This window comes from Lepisosteus platostomus, chromosome 6 (genome assembly GCF_059453375.1).
Source record: "Lepisosteus platostomus isolate fLepPlt1 chromosome 6, fLepPlt1.hap1, whole genome shotgun sequence".
NCBI classification, from domain to species: Eukaryota; Metazoa; Chordata; class Actinopteri; order Semionotiformes; family Lepisosteidae; genus Lepisosteus; species Lepisosteus platostomus.
In genome coordinates, this window is record NC_142616.1 from 67,047,570 (window position 1) to 67,065,929 (window position 18,360).

The 18,360-nt window shown below is 56.7% G+C and overlaps 2 protein-coding genes and 1 long non-coding RNA gene across 3 annotated transcripts in view; 2 read left to right on the forward strand and 1 right to left on the reverse strand.

The window, feature by feature from the left end:
• Positions 1-195: 195 nt before the first annotated feature.
• LOC148662207 (rab GDP dissociation inhibitor beta-like) lies at positions 196-10,478 on the reverse strand. The gene is made up of 11 exons (XM_088637120.1): positions 10,142-10,478; positions 8,863-8,970; positions 8,253-8,349; positions 6,161-6,295; positions 4,817-5,015; positions 3,855-3,986; positions 3,273-3,372; positions 2,582-2,753; positions 1,877-2,021; positions 1,102-1,156; positions 196-735 (listed from the first exon to the last, which is right to left on the reverse strand). Exons 1-11 carry the CDS (start codon positions 10,184-10,186, stop codon positions 589-591), a joined length of 1,335 nt encoding a protein of 444 aa, XP_088493246.1. The 5' UTR covers positions 10,187-10,478; the 3' UTR covers positions 196-588.
• A 459-nt stretch (positions 10,479-10,937) lies between these two features.
• LOC148662208 (uncharacterized) overlaps positions 10,938-18,360 on the forward strand; it is a 146,727-nt gene continuing 139,304 nt past the window's right edge. Inside the window, exon 1 of the long non-coding RNA XR_015939688.1 lies at positions 10,938-11,111. This is a non-coding gene — a long non-coding RNA (uncharacterized LOC148662208). The remainder of the gene's footprint in view (positions 11,112-18,360) is intronic.
• slc25a20 (solute carrier family 25 member 20) lies at positions 11,585-18,221 on the forward strand. The gene is made up of 9 exons (XM_088637124.1): positions 11,585-11,917; positions 13,253-13,345; positions 13,521-13,648; positions 13,958-14,048; positions 14,140-14,257; positions 14,616-14,688; positions 15,090-15,199; positions 15,376-15,500; positions 16,328-18,221. Exons 1-9 carry the CDS (start codon positions 11,813-11,815, stop codon positions 16,388-16,390), a joined length of 906 nt encoding a protein of 301 aa, XP_088493250.1. The 5' UTR covers positions 11,585-11,812; the 3' UTR covers positions 16,391-18,221.

An 18,360-nucleotide genomic window follows, 5' to 3' on the forward strand; every position in this document is an offset into this window, starting at 1 on the left:
GTTGGTAAGACAGAAGTCAATGCATAGTATTAATGGGGGAAATCTTTTTTTACAAATTGAGGATCACCAGTTTACCTTTTTATTCTGCCCTGCCCCGTGGGGAATGGTCCCCAGACCAATGCCATCCTGTCTAATGGTACTGCTACTGTTGTAATGAAGTTTCATTAAAGCCAAAACAAACCAGGGAGTCAGACAGCATGTCTCCAAAAACATTTATTGGGGTGGACTGGCTCTGTTTAACACACACTGTGGAAGGGAGGGACTGAAGGGGGAGAAGGGAGGGGCTAGCCCATGACCCTGTGCTATTCTCATTGGTCAGCTGCCATTGGGGTGGAGCCACACAATGACCAATGAGTTTACAAGATGGGAATGCTGGGAGATTAGCTGGGGAGAAAGAGCAGTGTTTGAAATGGGGGTTCTGTCCTTGTTTGTCTGTCAATTTTTTTTTCTCAATTAAGTAAACTGAGTCTGGCTGCTCATTTATCCATCGTTCCAGTAGGTCATTGTCAGTGTGTCGGCGTGCCGCGGTGCTGCGTGTCATCGGCCGTCCGGTGTTCCGCTCCGTCTGTCTCTGCGTGCGCGAGCCCCTCAGTCCTCCTCACAGACATCGCAGTGCTCTCTGCGCAGGTTGCCAAAGTTGAACTCTGACCCTGTCATGCGGCGGTACATGTCCTTGATGTCCTCACACTCCGTCTCAAAGTGTGTTGTGGCATCATAGGAGTGAGAAATAAATATCTGGACGGGGAGAGAGACAAAGACCCACTGTTTTCCACTATTTCCAAATTACATGTAATTGCAAAAAAGATTACACATTCCTATATATCCTCACACTAGTTACTGAACCCCTCCCCCAGCTGCATGGCCACTCCCACTCTCCTATATATCCTCACACTAGTTACTGAACCCCTCCCCCTTTTCACAGAACCCCTCCTAAACTGCCACTCCCATATTTACATATCCCCTCCCCTTATTGCAAACGTCCTCCCTGAGTTATCTGATCACTCTGATAGTTATAGCTTCCTTCCTCTCATTGCAGGTTTCCCAGGTTTACCACACCCCTCGCTGAAAAGCCCCTCCCCTGGTTACCAAGCCAACTATTACCTGGCTCTTGCTCCCATCGTCGGTGGGGACAAGCAGGTTGCTAACGGAGACGAACCTGTTGACCAATCGCATGGCATGAAGACACGTCAGTACTTAAGAGCAGGAAGAAAGATTGACTTATTTTAATAGTCTGGGCCTCTTCCACTGCAGTGCAGCCTCTTGGTGAAAGTCTGTCTGTGTCAGTATGCGGGCTCTCTGGACAGCCAGGTCTGTCTGTGTCCAGTTTCTATAACCAAGCTGTGGTCACTGAGCCTGTCCCATCTGGACAGCCAAGTCTACCTGTGGCCAATTTATCTGACCAGGCTTTGGTCACTGAGCCTGTCCTCTTTTTACAGCCAGGTCTGCCTGTGTCCAGTGTCTGTGTCCAGACTGTGGTCACTGAGCCTGTCCTCTCTGGACAGCCAGGTCTGCCTGTGTCCAGTTTCTCTGGCCAGGCTGTGGTCACTGAGCCTGTCCTCTCTGGGCAGCCAGGTCTGCCTGTGTCCAGTTTCTCTGGCCAGGCTGTGGTCACTGAGCCTGTCCTCTCTGGGCAGCCAGGTCTGCCTGTGTCTAGTGTCAGTGTCTGTGTCCAGACTGTGGTCACTGAGCCTGTCCTCTCTGGGCAGCCAGGTCTGCCTGTGTCCAGTTTCTCTGGCCAGGCTGTGGGCACTGAGCCAGTCCTCTCCGGACAGCCAGGCCTGCCTGTGTCCAGTTTCTCTGGCCAGGCTGTGGTCACTGAGCCTGTCCTCTCTGGGCAGCCAGGTCTGTCTGGGGTGTCCAGGCTGTGGTCACTCACTTCTGCATGATGGGCTCCAGCAGGTCCAGGCCGGGCTGCACCTCTTTCTCGGGGTTGCTGGTTTCCACTGTGGTGCTCACCATGGCGATGTACTTCCCCTCCGCCGCCACATTGTGGGCGTAGGACACCATGCACACGTAGACGTCTGCGCGGGCGAGAGGCGGGGGGCGAGGCGTGGGCGCCGGGAAAGACAGGGGGCACGGGGAGGGGGGGGAGGGTGTGGGGCGTTATTACTGTGTGTCCTGGCTTTCAGACAAAACCCAGCTCATCGGGCCAGAAGGCGCACTGGGCTCTGCAGGGTGAGGTGGACTGAGAGCGTGTTGTATGATTAAACGAAACAGAGCACTTTCAGGAGGAGAGAGAGGTGGGGTCCAAGGCTCTAGACCACTGGTCTTCAAGGTACGCGATTGAATACGATTGGCAACTGTGAATAACTGATGAATCGGCCTACCAATCTGTTAAGTGAACTCTGGTCTTTAGGAACCAAAGAGTGCTTACATTGTGGTCCTAAAAGACCTCTGAATTAATTAAACACATCACCTGTTTAATTGCTCATAAGGGAATTGTTACCTCTCTGTAGATTTTGTTTTCTATTTCTCTCTGTAGAAACTGGTGACTTATTGTGGACCTACACAGCCTGCTGGCCTGGGGGTCACATAACCTGTGATGTCGTCATTGCGTTCGGGATTCCCTGAGATGTCATACCTGACTTCCTGTTGAGCTGCGTCTGTGGGATGATGATCTGGCAAGAGTTAGCGTCCTGCGTGTGCTTGATCGGATGGTTCAGGATGCAAATGACCCGGATGACCCGGCCCACTTTCCTGACCCGGTTCGGCACGTAGGAGGGGTCGCAAATCAGCTGCTTACAGCGGGCCATCTGCGGGGCAGTGGGGGGGGGGGCGGGGGTATTTAATGAAAAATAAAGGGCAAAGAGGGATAGACTGTCTCACCTAGAGCACGACTCCCAGCTCAGGTCCTAGAGGCTAAAATGAACTGCCTAGTTGATGTCTCCTCTGCAGACCCCCCTCCCTCTCTCTGCCTTTTTCCATCTGCCTGCCTGCCTCATTCCCTTTCTCTTTTTGCCTCCATTCCATTCTTTCATCTTTTCAGCTTCTGTCTTTCATGAGAACATACGACGGGTCATGGACAATTCAGTCCATCTGGACACTTTAGATAGCTATTTGATCCCAGGATCTCATCCAGCTGTCACTGGAAAGAAACCAGGGCTTCAGCTTCAACAACATGGCTGCCCAGCTTGTTCCACACCCCCACCACCCTTTGTGTAAAGCAAAGTTCTCAGTTTTAAATGCTCTTCCCTGTAGTTTCCACTTTTTGTAGCTCTGTTCATCCCCAGGATCTCTCTCCCAGACTTTCCGTCCCCCAGTGTTTCTCCCACCTCTCCATCTGAGCGGACACCCACGACTCTTCCGTTCTCCAGCACGATCTCATCCACCGGGCGGTTCAGCATGTAGGTCCCTCCATAGACCGCACTGAGCCTGGGGAGAGGGAGAGAGAGGGACAGGGGCAGGGGGAGAGGAGGGGAGAGAGGGACAGGGGCAGGGACAGGGAGAGGGAGGGAGAGAGAGATGGGGCAGAGAGAGAGGGAAGGACAGGAAGAGAGAGGGACGGGGCATGGAGAGGGAGAGAGAGGAACACGGAGAGGGAGGGAAAGAGGGACAGGGAGAGAGGGAGAGAGAGGGAAGAAAGAGACAGTGTTCTGAGCAGTTACTGCAGGAGGTCTGGCAGACTGTTGCTGATCTAAGAAGCGTCAGTGTCCCCTTTGTATTTTGTGCTGTATGCATGTATGTTTTTATTCCCTGCAAGGTTGAGATACTAGACCTAGTCGCTGAGAGACACTTCGGACCCTCCCAAGACATGCTGTGTGAGAGTCTGGGGTGATTAAGTGGACCTGAACTGGGCTAGATGGTGCTACTCTCATCTGCAACCTCTCTGCTGTCCCTCGGCCCTGGGGTCTTACCTGGCAAAGCCCTGGGGAAGCTCCCCCAGCCCGTACAGGGGGTACAGGTAGGGGCTCTTGTTGTAGCGAGCCAGAGATTCGCAGTATAGCTTGATCCGCTGGATGGTGTCGATGCAGGGCTGGTCCAGGTAGCTGCGAGACACAGGGGCAGTGAGACAAACCGAGGCAGGGAGAGGGATCCACGCAGGAAAGGTCTCCGTTCAAGTCCCACTCCCTCCCTGGCTGTGGCTGAAGAGGTCGAGCTCCTTGGGAAACCAGAGCCCTGGGGTGGGATCAGGTGCTCGTTCCCCAAGCCCCTGAGCCTGTTCCAGTTGGTTGCATTCATACAGCATCCTTCACCCCAAAGAAAAGCAAAGCGCTTGACACACGGGGGGGAGACCCACTTCACCCGCCACTGAAGAGCAGCACACAGCAGCCCTGCAGCACACAGGCCTGGGGAGGAGACAGCGTGGGAGAATCAGGAGAGGACTTTAGGGAGGCCAGACAGTTCCAGCCGAAAACAGAGTGGAGTTCAGCCGGGGCGCTGGAGTTGACACCCCTGCTTCTGCTAGGAGCCTTGCCATCGGCTCTTCGGACCATGTGTTCAAGACCTCAGCTTAACGTCTCACCCGGAGGACAACTCCTGCTACAGCACAATGTCTGCACTCACCATACGGGGGCATTCGTTTGGGAATTCTCGTCCAGAGGCAAGGCACCTCCTACTGCACCACTAACCACTAACGCCACTTACAACTGCCTCCTGTTTTATCCTGAGAGGTCTCCCGTCCCATTTTTCAGCCCTGTCGAGGCCATGGATGATCACTGTGTTAGCCCAAGGGCGCATGAATAACAGTGGTCTCTCGGGGAAGGGCTCAGTACTCAGTTTAGAAATAACGCATGCTGTCTGTGCTGTAGCTCTGCACCTGCCCTGAAGCAACCAGAGTGAACACAGGGGAGCGCCCCCTGCAGGCGGCGGTACTGACTCGTCGTTGCGGTGCAGCGCCAGCGCGTGCCCGGTGAACTCGATCACATCGGGCCCCAGGTCGAACTTGCGGAAGACGTCACGCATGGAGGTCTGGTGGGGGTCCAGGTCCTGGTGGGTCCGCGGGTCGCCCTCGTCGAAGTTCAGGATGAACAGGAGCAGCTTCCGGAAACGGCGCTTGTCAAACATCCCCATCAGGTCTGTACAGACACACAGAGACAGAGGCAGTGCCCTCTCACACACAGTACAGAGACACAGAGACAGACAGGCTCAGACACACAGAGATAGAGGCAGTACCCTCTCACACACAGGACAGACACACAGAGACAGAGGCAGTACCCTCTCACACACAGTACAGAGACACAGAGACAGACAGGCTCAGACACACAGAGACAGAGGCAGTACCCTCTCACACACAGTACAGACACACAGAGACAGAGGCAGTACCCTCTCACACACAGTACAGAGACACAGAGACAGAGGCAGTACCCTCTCACACACACAGTACAGACACACAGAGACAGAGGCAGTACCCTCTCACACACAGTACAGACACACAGAGACAGAGGCAGTACCCTCTCACACACAGTACAGAGACACAGAGACAGAGGCAGTACCCTCTCACACACAGTACAGACACACAGAGACAGAGGCAGTACCCTCTCACACACAGTACAGAGACACAGAGACAGAGGCAGTACCCTCTCACACACACAGTACAGACACACAGAGACAGAGGCAGTACCCTCTCACACACAGTACAGACACACAGAGACAGAGGCAGTACCCTCTCACACACAGGACAGACACACAGAGACAGAGGCAGTACCCTCTCACACACAGTACAGACACACAGAGACAGAGGCAGTACCCTCTCACACACAGTACAGACACACAGAGACAGAGGCAGTACCCTCTCACACACACAGTACAGACACACAGAGACAGAGGCAGTACCCTCTCACACACACAGTACAGACACACAGAGAGACATTGAGACAGGCTCAGACACACAGAGCCAGGGAGAGACAAAAAGAAAGAGACAGGATCAGACACACAAAGACAGAAACAGGCTTTTTTTCTTATTGTAACTTTTGTACAATAATAAAGGCTAGGGGGTTGAGGTACAGACAGAGAGTGAGAGGAGCAGGGGTACAGACAGTGAGAGGAGCAGGGGTACAGACAGTGAGAGGAGCAGAGGTACAGACAGTGAGAGGAGCAGGGGTACAGACAGTGAGAGGAGCAGGGGTACAGACAGTGAGAGGAGCAGGGGTACAGACAGTGAGAGGAGCAGGGGTACAGACAGTGAAAGGAGCAGGGGTACAGACAGAAGAGCCAGTGTTACCTGATGCCAGGGCCTCGGCCTCAGTGGAGGGGACTTTATGCACCCGGCCGGCTTTGTACACAAAGCTGCCCTCCACCACCTTGAAGTCCAGGTAACGAGTCACCTCTGTGTACAGCAGCATCTTCACCAGCTGACCTAGAGCAGCAGAAGATGTTACGCCTAGAGAGACGTCTGTCGGCCCCACCAGCCCTTTCAGTTCCAGGTAGCTAATTGATAGCAGGATCTCAAAAAAGGACCAGGGAATCGGCTCCAAAACCATGGCTGCCCAGCTTGTTCCACGCTCCCACCACCCTTTGTGTAAAGAAGTGCCTCCTGTGCTCAGTTCTAAGTGTCACGACTATAGTCCCCCCTCCTTAAGGGTGCTCCAGCCCTTTCACTAAAGACTTCATTCCATGAACCTGCGCCCTATTCCCTGCCCACCTTATAAGCCAGGCGCTGACGCTCTTCCGGGCTCTGCATCTGATTTCCATATCGTGCGAGTCCGGGACCAGGAAGCGCCTGGTCCCGTTAAGGTTTTAACCTCCGTTCCCGTTCCTGTTCCCCGTCCGCCGGTTCCGACCCGGCCTTCGTGGTTTTAATTCCGAGTTCTGATGGATCTCCTGGTTTTGGACTTACCTTCGTGTTTTGGATACTCTATGGATTATTCTTTGGGATTGTTCGCCTCGGCCACACCTCCCCCGTGCACCAGCGCACTTTGGACACGCCCCCCTGTCTTCAGCCCTGTTTTCCTGCATGACGTTTCCCTAGTGTTCCCCCACTCCGTCGGACTGTGTTGTCCGCATAGGGTCCGGAAAGAACTGTTCGTTACACTAAGTGCCCTTCCCCGTAGTTCACTCCTGTCTCCTTTGTTTCATATTTCACTTTTGGTTCTGAAGAAGCCTGCTGGGTTGACTTTGTCAGCGCCTGCCAGAGCTCCTGCAGACTGCTACACACCGCTACACAGCACTACACAGCGCTACACACTGCTACACACTGTTACACACTGCTACACACTGTTACACACCGCTACACACCGCTACACAGCGCTACACACCGCTACACACTGCTACACACCGCTACACACTGTTACACACCGCTACACACCGCTACACACCGTTACACACCGCTACACACCGCTACACAGCGCTACACAGCGCTACACACTGCTACAAACCGCTACACACCGCTACACACTGTTACACACCGCTACACACCGCTACACAGCGCTACACACTGTTACACACCGCTACACACTGCTACACACCGCTACACAGCGCAGAGGCCGGCTGCACACCGCCGTGCACATGGCACCCCTGCACACGGCTGCGTCGGCCTGCGCTGGCTGCAAAGGAACCGGCCCAGGTAGGGGAAGAACAGCAGCACAACGTTTCGGATGGGGAGCTTCTGCGGGGGCGAGGGAGAGGGGGAAGGGACAGAGGACAGAGGACAGAGCAGGGGAGAAGGGAGAACGGGAGGAGAGGGGCGGAAGGGCGGGATCTGAGCGAAGGAGACAAGTCTGTTGTTGAGAGGAGGGAGGGGGGTGTGATCCAGGTCTCAGGGGCACTTTGGTTTCGGGTGTCTTCCTGCAAGAGGGTTTCCGAAACCCCTGAGCGAGGACGCAGAGGGAGAGATCGGAAAGATCCTGGCTCTTAGAGGTGAAACGGGGAACTGTCGGTCGGGAGGGATCATTGATCCTCACAGCCCGGACAGTCTTCCTCCGGTCTCCAGGAAGTTTCCGCACGAGATGCAGTCAACAGGCTCGCTGGACAGACACGATGTCCTCTGAGCGTGTGGTGCTGGACATGTTGCAGTGGGTTGTGTTGCAGGGTTAAAGTGCCTGGTGTGGGCAGTCGCTGTGGGTGGTCCAGGGAGCTGTGGACTGGGCAGATTTGGCTGGCAGTGGTATGAGGGGAGGGGGCGGTCAGGGAACAGGGTGCCACGTCCTGTTGCGCCAGGTGTGTAGGATTCTGGCCCTGCGGACTGCTCTGCTGCTCAGCCACCCAGAGCGCACAGGGTCCGAGAGGCTCGTTGTCTGTGTCCAGGTGTGAGAGGGGGTGTCGCACAGCCGGCCAGAGGTCACGTATCCCCGCCCCCACCAGCTGGAGGCTCCTACCGTTGGCCATGAGGAATTTGGGGATGAGGTCGACATTCCAGTCGCGGCCCCGGCCCATGGATTTGGAGGGAAGAGGCATCTTGAACTTCTTGTACAGCTGAGAGAGAGGAGGGGAGCAGGGGAGGACATCTCCAGGGTTATTTGTTAAAGCATCCCTACACCCCTACATGCCTACACCCCTACACCCCTACACCCCTATACCCCTATATTCCTACATCCGCACACCCCTACATCCAGACGCCCCTACACCCCTATATTCCTACATCCACACACCCCTACACCCCTATACCCCTATATCCCTATATTCCTACATCCGCACACCCCTACATCCAGACACCCCTACACCCCTATACCCCTACATCCAGACACCCCTATATCCGTACATCATCTGAAAGTCACGCAGTCCTGGTGAAGGTCACGGAGGAGGGACACGCCCCGGACAGGACTCCGGGGAAGAGCACATGGGGACGACGGAGCCACTCCATGGGAGCATGCAAGCTCCACACAGGGCCAGAGGCCCGTTCTAAACACACACACAGAAGGGCACTCCAGCCCTTCCTCCCAAGCAAGCCCTTGTCCCCCAGGGACACCGCCCCGCCCGCAGACCCACCTCCTCCAGCGGGGTGATGGAGGCGCTCTCCGCTCCATAGTAGGGGTTCTGGTCGATGTGGAGGACCCTCTTCCCGCTGACGGACATAATCCCGGAGAGAATGCACTCCTTGGAAAGAGGAGAGAGACGGAGGCGTGGTGAACAGGGAGTGGACACGGATCGGCCAGGCAGGGACAAGGAGGGGGAGACAGAGCCGGTGTCTGGACGGGTCAGGGGAGGAGGAGTTCGGGCTCTCAATGGAATGAGCTTTGCTTCGATTGTCCCTGTGCGCTGGTGTCCCTGTGTCCCTGTGTCCCTGTGCCCCGGTGTCCCTGTGTCCCCGTGTCCCTGTGTCCCTGTGCCCTGTGTCCCTGTGTCCCGGTGTCTCTGTGTCTCTGTGTCCCTGTGCCCGTGTCCCTGTGTCCCTGTGTCCCTGTGCCCGTGCCCCTGTGCCCCTCTGTCCCTATGTCCCTGTGCCCCTGTGTCCCTGTGTCCCCGTGTCCCCGTGTCCCCGTGTCCCTGTGCCCCGGTGTCCCTGTGTCCCCGTGTCCCTGTGTCCCCGTGTCCCTGTGCCCCTGTGTCCCAGTGCCCTGGTGTCCCTGTGTCCCTGTGTCCCTGTGTCCCAGTGCCCTGGTGTCCCTGTGTCCCTGTGTCCCTGTGTCCCTGTCCCCCGGTGTCCCTGTGTCCCAGTGCCCTGGTGTCCCTGTGCCCTGGTGTCCCTGTGTCCCTGTGTCCCGGTGTCCCTGTGCCCCTGTGTCCCTGTGTCCCTGTCCCCCGGTGTCCCTGTGTCCCTGTGTCCCAGTGCCCTGGTGTCCCTGTGTCCCTGTGTCCCTGTCCCCCGGTGTCCCTGTGTCCCTGTGCCCCTGTGCCAGGAAGGAGACAGAGAGTGGGAAAGCCAGGGAGCGCCATTTTGCTGTGACAGGACAGCCTTCACGCAACACCCCCTCCCCGCTCACAGGAAATGGAGCAGTCCACTTTCCCCGGACTGTGCCAACCGGTCTCGCGGAGGGGTGGGGGGGTGGGGGGAGCCCGTAGCACTCTGAGGGAGCGTGTTTTGTCAGCACATCCTGCGCGCGCGGCGGGCGAGCGAGCGATCCGTCCAGCCCTAATGAGATCACGGAGCTGAGCCCCGGACAGTTAGCAGCACCGGAATAAACCAGCCCGGCTGAGCCAGCAGTTCACTGCAGCCCCCCGAGCGCCGGGCCGGCAGCGCCTGGCACCCCCACAGAACATCTGAACCAGTTAAAAGGGACAGCGCCATCGACAGGCCCCCTGAGAGAGGTCCTACCGGGGACCTTACCTTGAGTCCTGTCCCCAGAACGATGACATCATACTCCTCCTGCATCCTGCCTGGGTTTTTTTCTGGTTCGGCTCGCTTGCGGTCCACCTCTGGCTCGCTTTCCTGGCTCCGGACCCCCAATTAAAAGCTCCGTCTCTGCCCCAGCCTGTGGTGCCGGACACCCTGGAGTTCTACTGCCTCGAATCCCCCTGCTTTCTTCTTCCTGTCCCGAGCACGCCCGAGTCCTCAATCCAGCACGGAATGTCCCCGGGCTGGCGGTCCAGTGTCCTGGCCCCTGCCTGTGTCCAGCGTCCGGGGTGGGTGGGTGTGTGTGTGTGGGACGGACTGGCCAGCGGATCGCCTTGTCTGCAGGTAATCGTGTGAGCCAAGATTCCCCCTGTCAGCAGGTGCTTAATCCCCCTGAGGTGGTGGCAGGGGCGGGGGGAGGGGGTGGCCAGGGAGGACAGGCAACACAAAGACAATGGCCGCCACAGTGATAATAATAATAATAACAGTAATTGCTTACACTTGAATAGCGCTTTTCTGGACACTCCAATCAAAGCGCTTTACAGGTCATGGGGATCCCCTCCACCCCCACCAGTGTGCAGCCCCACCTGGATGATGCTCCAGTCCGCTCCCCACACAGCAGCTCTCAGTGGGGAGGAGAGCAGAGTGATGGAGCCAGTTCAGAGAGGGGGGTTATTAGGAGGCCATGACTGGTAAAGGCCAGGGAAGAAATTTGTCCAGGAAACTGGGGTGACACCCCTACTCTTTTCAAGAAACACCCTGGGATTTTTAATGACCACAGAGAGTCAGGACCTCAGTTTTACATCTCATCCAAAGGACGGCGCCCGTTTACAGTATAGTGTCCCCGTCACTATACTGGGGCATTAGGACCCACATGGACTGCAGGGTGAGAGCGCCCCCCACTGGCCCCACTGACACCTCTTCCAGCAGCAACCTTAGTTTTTCCCAGGAGTCTCCCATCCAGGTACTGACCAGGCTCACACCTGCTGAGCTTCAGTGGGCGGCCAGCTGGGAGTTGCAGAGTGATATGGCTGCTGATGTGTGGTGAGCGTTCTGGCGCACTATGGCTGCCGTCGCATCATCCAGGTGGATGCTGCACATTGGTGGTGGTGGAGGGGAGTCCCCATTACTTGTAAAGCGCTTTGAGTGGAGTGTCCAGAAAAGCGCTATATAAGTGTAAGCAATTATTATTATTATTAACATAATTCTAATGGAAGAAATGACTTGTGCGGAAATTAAAATTAATTTTAAAAGTAATTTTATCAGGGCTTGGGCCGGGAACTATGCAGTTACGCAAAAATGTATTTTAAAGGGTAATCATTTATCTTTCAATAAGGAGCTTAAGCTAATATCACATAATCAGCGTATTTCACAAGAAGCTCTCGCCCCGTTTCCGGTCCTGGAGCGGAAGCGGCTGGGGGGGAACAGCTGTGGGTGTTACAGTGAAAGCGGTCCGGCCGGCTATGTGGGTGAAAGGTCGGGCGGCGGAGCGGGGACACTCGGGGAAGGAGAGTTTTGCACTCGCTCTGTCACTCCCGCTGCAAACAGCGCACCTACCCGGTGCTGCCTTGACTTTTTTTTGTCACCGATTACATTTTTATTAAAAAATTGTTTTGTTTTAAGTTTTGTTATCAACCTGCAAGAGCTTGTACTGTCCTCCCAGCCATGTCCAAACAGCAGCAGCCGATCAGCCCGCTGAAGAATTTCTTCGCTGGGGGCTTCGGGGGCGTGTGTCTCGTGTTCGCGGGGCACCCCCTGGACACGATCAAGGTAAACTTCACGGGGGGTCACGGGGGACCCGAGCGACTCGCCTCGTGTTTGTTCTGCATGTGTTTCTGACACCGCTGGGACACTTAAGTTGAATGTTCTTAAATGCTTATTGTGATCTAGAGTGGATTTTTACTTCTTAGTATGTTATGTTGGGAAATGGTGTTTCCTCTTATTTACTGGACACGTATCGCCCCACTTTCTGCATCTTTGGGGACACGCTGGACACGCATACTGTGAACCCCGGAGCTGTCGGGGTCGCAGGACGTGTTTTTCTAACTCCTCAGCCTCGGAGGGGTGGACTTCGGACTCGCTGAGCGCTGCGACCGGAATATTTAGGGAGTCGCATGCCCCGCATGCCCGCACAGTAGCCGGCGATGTTGGTATTGTGATTATTTGTAACGCGCCTTCACGTCCCTCAGTCGTTTGGAACGAGACAGTATTATACATTGTTATAGTTGGTGTCGTGGTCCCACTCAGATAGTGCACGCTGTGACCTTTACCCCAGTTTCATATCTAACCCATAGGATAAAGAAACGACTTCCCACGTCACTCTCGTCGCCAGGGGGTTGGAGATGAGCCTGTGATCTGCAAGCTCAGGTCTCCCTAACAGCTTGCCAAGCAGACAGTGCGGCTCCCGTTGCATAGCGGACCGATCCGCTCCGGGTTTTACTACCTACAGGGCTCTTCAATACAGAACTGGGCCAGAACGGGGTGCAAGAGATTTCGAGTTTGACCTTTTTTTGACTACATGTGTATGGTCAAAACAAGGTGAAATAATAAAGGCCTTATCCGTCCATTTTCTGACCAATTCAGGGTCGCAGGGGGGCCAGAGTCTATCCCAGCAAGCAGCGGAGGCGCAAGGCAGGCTACACCCTGGACGAGACGCCAGTCCATCACAGGGCACACACACTCATACTCACACTCACACTCACACTCACACTTACTCACACACACACACACACACACACACACACACAGACACACTCACACAAGGGCCAGTTTTCCCAGAAGCCAGTTGACCCCCCCCAGCATGTCTTTACTCTGTGGGAGGACACCCACGCAAACGCGGGGAGAACATGCAAACTCCACACAGACAGCACCCCAGGTCTGGAATGGAACCCGGGGCCCCAGCGCTGTGACCACTGCGCCGCCACGCCGCCCGGGCCTTTAAAAAAAAGTGGTAAAATGTTCTAAAAAATGCACCTTCAGCCCTGAGCGCTGCCGTGTCTCCCCGGCAGGCGGAATCGCTGCAGCTGGGGTGCTGAGGGGGGGGGTCAGATCTCTCTCTCTCTCAGTCTAACCCCCCCCCCCGTCCTGTCTCCATCTCTCCTGCAGGTGCGTTTGCAGACGCAGCCCAAGCCGAGCCCTGGCCAGACACCCCAGTATAAAGGCACGTTTGACTGCTTCAGGAAGACCTTCGTCAAAGAGGTGTGGGGGCTGGAGACCCTTACCTGGGGGGGGGGGGGGGGGGCAGGAGGGTGAAGGAGATAAAGGGGGGTTGAAAGTGTGGCTGGTAAGAGAACATGTGGGGCGTTAGACACCCCTTGTTAGGTTTAATCATTATCTGTCTCTTCCCCTGTTCCTCTGTCCTTCTCTCTCGCAGGGGGTGCGGGGGCTGTATAAGGGGATGGCTGCCCCAATCGTGGGGGTGACCCCCATGTTTGCCGTCTGCTTTTTCGGCTTTGGCCTCGGCAAGAAATTGCAGCAGAGGAGCCCCGATGATGTGCTGACGTGAGTGAGACCCCAAAGCTCCCCCCATAAATTCACCACAGAGCTTTGCGTAGTGCAGCCCAGGAGTATTTGCGAGCGACGCTCTGTAAACCCAAATGTGTGCCTGAACTTCTTTGTCCTCTTGTCTCCCTTAACTCTTTCATTCCCCATCCCTCCCTCTCTTTCCTGGTTCACTCCCTCTTCCATGTTGTCCAACTCTCTTTTCCTTCTCCCCGCCCCTTCCTGCCTTCTCCCCACCCCTTCCTGCCTTCTTCCCCCCTTCTCCCCGCCTCTTCCTGTCTCCTCTCCATCCTCTGTCCTCTCTCTCAGGTACCCCCAGCTCTTCGCAGCGGGAATGCTGTCGGGAGTCTTCACCACTGCCATCATGGCTCCTGGAGAGAGGATCAAGTGCCTCCTGCAGGTCAGGGCCGTGCCCCGCGGGTGTGAGGCTGGGTTTGAGCCGAGAGCGCTGTGTGGTTGAGTGACAGCGGGTTTACTCTGTGGCCCTGCAGATCCAGGCGGCCTCGGGGGAGGTGAAGTACGCCGGGCCGCTGGACTGCGTGAAGCAGCTGTACAGAGAGAGCGGATTGAGGGGCGTCTACAAGGGCACGGTGCTCACTCTCATGAGAGGTACTGACGAGGGAGGGCCCTGGGAGTCCCACTGGGAGTCCCACTGGGAGTCCCACTGGGAGTCCCACTGGGAGACCCACTGGGAGACCCACTGGGAGACCCACTGGGAGAGAGACACTGAGAGAGACACTGAGAGAGACACTGGGAGAGAGAGAGAATGTATTTGTTTTTTTTTTGTTATACGTCATTTAATTTGTTGTTGCTGCTGCTGTTCTGTCTTTATCTTTTGGGCGATTCCTTTGATGTCTGTGTATAGGAGCGAACGTGCAAATAAGCATTTCATTGCGCCTGTGTGTATGACAAACAAACCGAACCGCGAGACTGAGACCCTGATACGGACGCTGTCTCCCTCTCTCAGACGTGCCGGCCAGCGGGATGTACTTCATGACGTACGAGTGGCTGAAGCACATCCTGACTCCCGAGGGCAAAAGGTCAGCGCCCGTGCCCGTCTATCTGCAGCTGCGCGGGGGGCTGGTCAGCAGTGCCCCTGACCGGGGGGGGGGCTCATTGACCCCCCCCCCAGAGACAACACAAGTGTCCTGGGCACCGCTGGGGGCTGGGGGTGTGATATCCAACCGCTGGGCCCGGAGCCCCAACATGCAGTTCTCTGGTCACCGCTGGCCCAGATGTGGCCGGGGACCCGCGGGCCTGACCGGGTCGGTCAGGGGGCGTGTGCCTGGGGGGCCCGCCGCCACCTGGCGATCTGGGGCTACTATAATCGTACGTTTGGATCGGGGTGCGTTCGGGCTCTCGAAACCAGGCCGGCTGAACAGAACGGGGAGGAGAGCTGGCCCACTGACCCCCCCCCTCCCCTCCTCTCCTCTCTCTCCAGTCCCAACGAGCTCAGCGTCCCCAGCGTGCTGTTTGCCGGGGGCATGGCGGGCATCTTCAACTGGGCAGTGGCCATCCCCCCGGACGTGCTGAAGTCCCGGTACCAGACCGGTGAGACGGGTCGTGGGCCGGTGGAGGGAGGGGTGGGGGAGAACAAGAAGGGGTCTCTCTCTCTGCTCAGGGGTCAGGAGGGGGTGGAGAACAGAACAGTCCACTGAACTCTGACTGGGGGGGGAGAGGAGGGAGGGGTGTGCACTGACCCGGTCCCTCTGCCCCTCTGTCCGCAGCGCCGGAGGGCCGGTACCCACACGGTTTCCGGGACGTCCTGAGAGAGCTGCTCCGCGAGGAGGGCGTGGCCTCGCTGTACAAGGGCTTCACTGCTGTCATGCTGCGTGCCTTCCCTGCCAACGCTGTGAGTTTCTGTGTCCAGACTGGGGCCACTGAGCCTGTCCTCTCTGGGCAGCCAGGTCTGCCTGTGTCCAGTCTCTGTGTCCAGACTGTGGTCACTGAGCCTGTCCTCTCTGGGCAGCCAGGTCCGCCTGTGTGCAGTTTCTGTGTCCAGACTGGGGCCACTGAGCCTGTCCTCTCTGGGCAGCCAGGTCTGCCTGTGTCCAGTGTCTTGTGTCCAGGCTGTGGCCACTGAGCCTGTCCTCTCTGGGCAGCAAGGTCTGCCTGTGTCCAGTGTCTGTGTCCAGACTGTGGCCACTGAGCCTGTCCTCTCTGGACAGCCAGGTCTGCCTGTGTCCAGTGTCTGTGTCCAGACTGTGGTCGCTGAGCCTGTCCTCTCTGGGCAGCCAGGTCTGCCTGTGTCCAGTGTCTGTGTCCAGACTGTGGTCACTGAGCCTGTCCTCTCTGGGCAGCCAGGTCTGCCTGTGTCCAGTGTCTGTGTCCAGACTGTGGCCACTGAGCCTGTCCTCTCTGGGCAGCCAGGTCTGCCTGTGTCCAGTGTCTGTGTCCAGGCTGTGGTCACTGAGCCTGTCCTCTCTGGGCAGCCAGGTCTGACTGTGTCCAGTGTCTGTGTCCAGACTGTGGCCACTGAGCCTGTCCTCTCTGGACAGCCAGGTCTGCCTGTGTCCAGGCTGTGGTCACTGAGCCTGTCCTCTCTGGGTGGCCAGGGACTTTCCCAGTTCTGTTGAATGCATATGGACAGTGTTTCATGTGTATAAACCTGCTGAATGAGTGTTCTCCTGGTATAAATCTATCTCCCCCTTTCTCTCCCTCGCTCCCTCGCTCTCTCAGGCCTGTTTCCTGGGGTTCGAGGTGGCCATGAAGTTTCTCAACTGGATCGCTCCCAGCTTGTGAGCGCCGCCCCGCTCTGCCCTTTGGGGCAGCTGGAGGTCAGGACACAGACGCACCTGTGGAGAGAGGGACAAGAGCCAGACCTTTGCAGTCCTCGGCTGCAATATCTTTTTGATCGTTCTCGTTTTTCATTCGAAATTGCCTGTTTTTTTTTTTAAACGATGGCCTTTAACTGAGACTAAAAAAAAATGATTTAGAACACTTTGCCTTAAAAACCTTCCTGAATGTCAAGCAAGCAGTGCGCTAAAATACAGGGAATACCAGTGTGTGTATATAGAATATATACTGTACACCTGTATATATGTGTATATGTACATGCCCTCCAGTGTGTGTGGAGAGGAACATTTATTGACCCTTCTAAGCTACAGTTCTGGTTTAAACCCAGTTATCAAACGAGCCTGACCCCAGCACTTGTGTGTATTTGGTTGTGTTTGTGTTATTCTGCCTTTATGTAGCTGCCACTTTTTATCCAAGGTGCTAACTGGACGATGAATGCACTGTGGCAGCGCTTGCACTACAGGAAGCAGGGCAGTGGGTTTGCCTAACAGCATCTTAGAAAGAAAGTCCTCTAACCCGATCGCAGTACGAGGCGAGCCGCTGCAGCCGTGAAAGAGCAAGGGGCAGGTCAACGTGTCTGAACACGAGGGTGCAGCACCAGGAGTGGCCACCAGAGGGAGCCCTGCGCACACGATGCACCCCCGGACCTGGGACCTCTAGCGCAGCGTGGGATAGCCCACCGATGTGCACGGTCAGCCGCATTAACAGTGACCCGCTGCGCGGAGTTCACCGTCTGGTACCGGCCCACCTAATCAGATACGAAAATAGAACGGCTTTAATTACCAGGATTTCAGACAAAGCCGACTGGGTCACGAGGGATTTACGCAATGTTACGAAATGGGGTTAAAGGAAAGGAGGCGATGATCGATTCCAGCGCACCCAAGAAGAGTGAAAACGAAACGCTGGCGTGCGCGAATGATGCACCCTGTACCTTACGCCGCAGACCTGCCCCGTGCTAAAGCCTTCGGGCGGGCGTATGCTAACGAGCTTTGGAAATGCCGTTAGTTACTGGCCAAGCGGTGCAATCGGGATCCAGCTTATCGATCACGCTTGATCAATCGGAGTGCTCCCTGCTTTGCCAGGCGCGGTGTCAAACACACCTCCAGCCCCTCCCGCGTTCTCGGCTTCCCCTTTCGTGACGTCTCCTCCCTGCCTGGCCTTCCCATTGGCTGCGCCGCCGCCGCCTTACCTCGTTTCCGATTGGCCCTCTGTTACACAAGGCCCCCTCACTCGCCCGCCCCCCGCCTCCGCTCATTGGTCCCTTCCGATTCCGCCACCGGGGCCCCATTCCCTCCCCTCCCGCGCGCGCGGGGCGATAACGCCTACTCCATGCCCAAATAAGGGAAAATTCTTGGCGTCGGCTTGGCCGGGCCGGCTCCTGATTGGCGGGTAGGCACGTCGCTCAGCGGCTTCGCCCGGGCCCCTCCTCCTCCTCCTCCTCCTCACTGCCGCTTCTGCAGCTCCGGCCGAGGAGAGCGAGGGTCTCGCCGGCAGCGGCACAGCGAGGGAGACGCGGAGAGAGCGGGAGACGACTGTAAATATCAACAAGCGGATAATTCGTGTTCGAGTAACTGACTCAAGAAGAAGCCGGACACGCCGGGGACTCCTGTCCCGGGAGGAGGAGGGGGGACAAAAGTCGGGTTTTGGTCGGCGGCGGCAGCAGAGGGACGCTCAGAGGGACAGACAGCCCGAGCCGCGGCCAAGGGTTTATCTTGACTTTTGGACTGACGCCTTTTTTTTTTCCTCTCCTCCTTGTGACTTTGCTGTATTTTGTTTTTTTTTAAAAAAAGAGAAAGCCACCCGCTCTTCGGGAGCTCCCGCGTCCCCCTTTCTCCCTCTGTTGGCGGTGCGGAGCGCAGAGGCGGGCAGCCGGTCCAGGCGGAGCTGGGTGGACGGCGCTCGCAGCCCCGGCCGGC

What these genes read in the sequence shown, in the direction of transcription:
- LOC148662207 (XM_088637120.1), bottom strand. Translation starts at nt 10,186, where the DNA reads ATGCAGGAGGAGTATGATGTCATCGTTCTGGGGACAGGACTCAAG. An exon ending in CAAATTCCTCATGGCCAACG is followed by an intron (nt 6,296 to 8,252) that starts GTAGGAGCCTCC and finishes CTGCTGCTCTAG; the next exon opens with GTCAGCTGGTGAAGATGCTG. An exon ending in CTGGAGCCCATCATGCAGAA is followed by an intron (nt 1,157 to 1,876) that starts GTGAGTGACCAC and finishes ATTGGTCAACAG; the next exon opens with GTTCGTCTCCGTTAGCAACC.
- slc25a20 (XM_088637124.1), top strand. Translation starts at nt 11,813, where the DNA reads ATGTCCAAACAGCAGCAGCCGATCAGCCCGCTGAAGAATTTCTTCGCT. An exon ending in GGAAGACCTTCGTCAAAGAG is followed by an intron (nt 13,346 to 13,520) that starts GTGTGGGGGCTG and finishes TCTCTCTCGCAG; the next exon opens with GGGGTGCGGGGGCTGTATAA. An exon ending in GGTGCTCACTCTCATGAGAG is followed by an intron (nt 14,258 to 14,615) that starts GTACTGACGAGG and finishes TCCCTCTCTCAG; the next exon opens with ACGTGCCGGCCAGCGGGATG.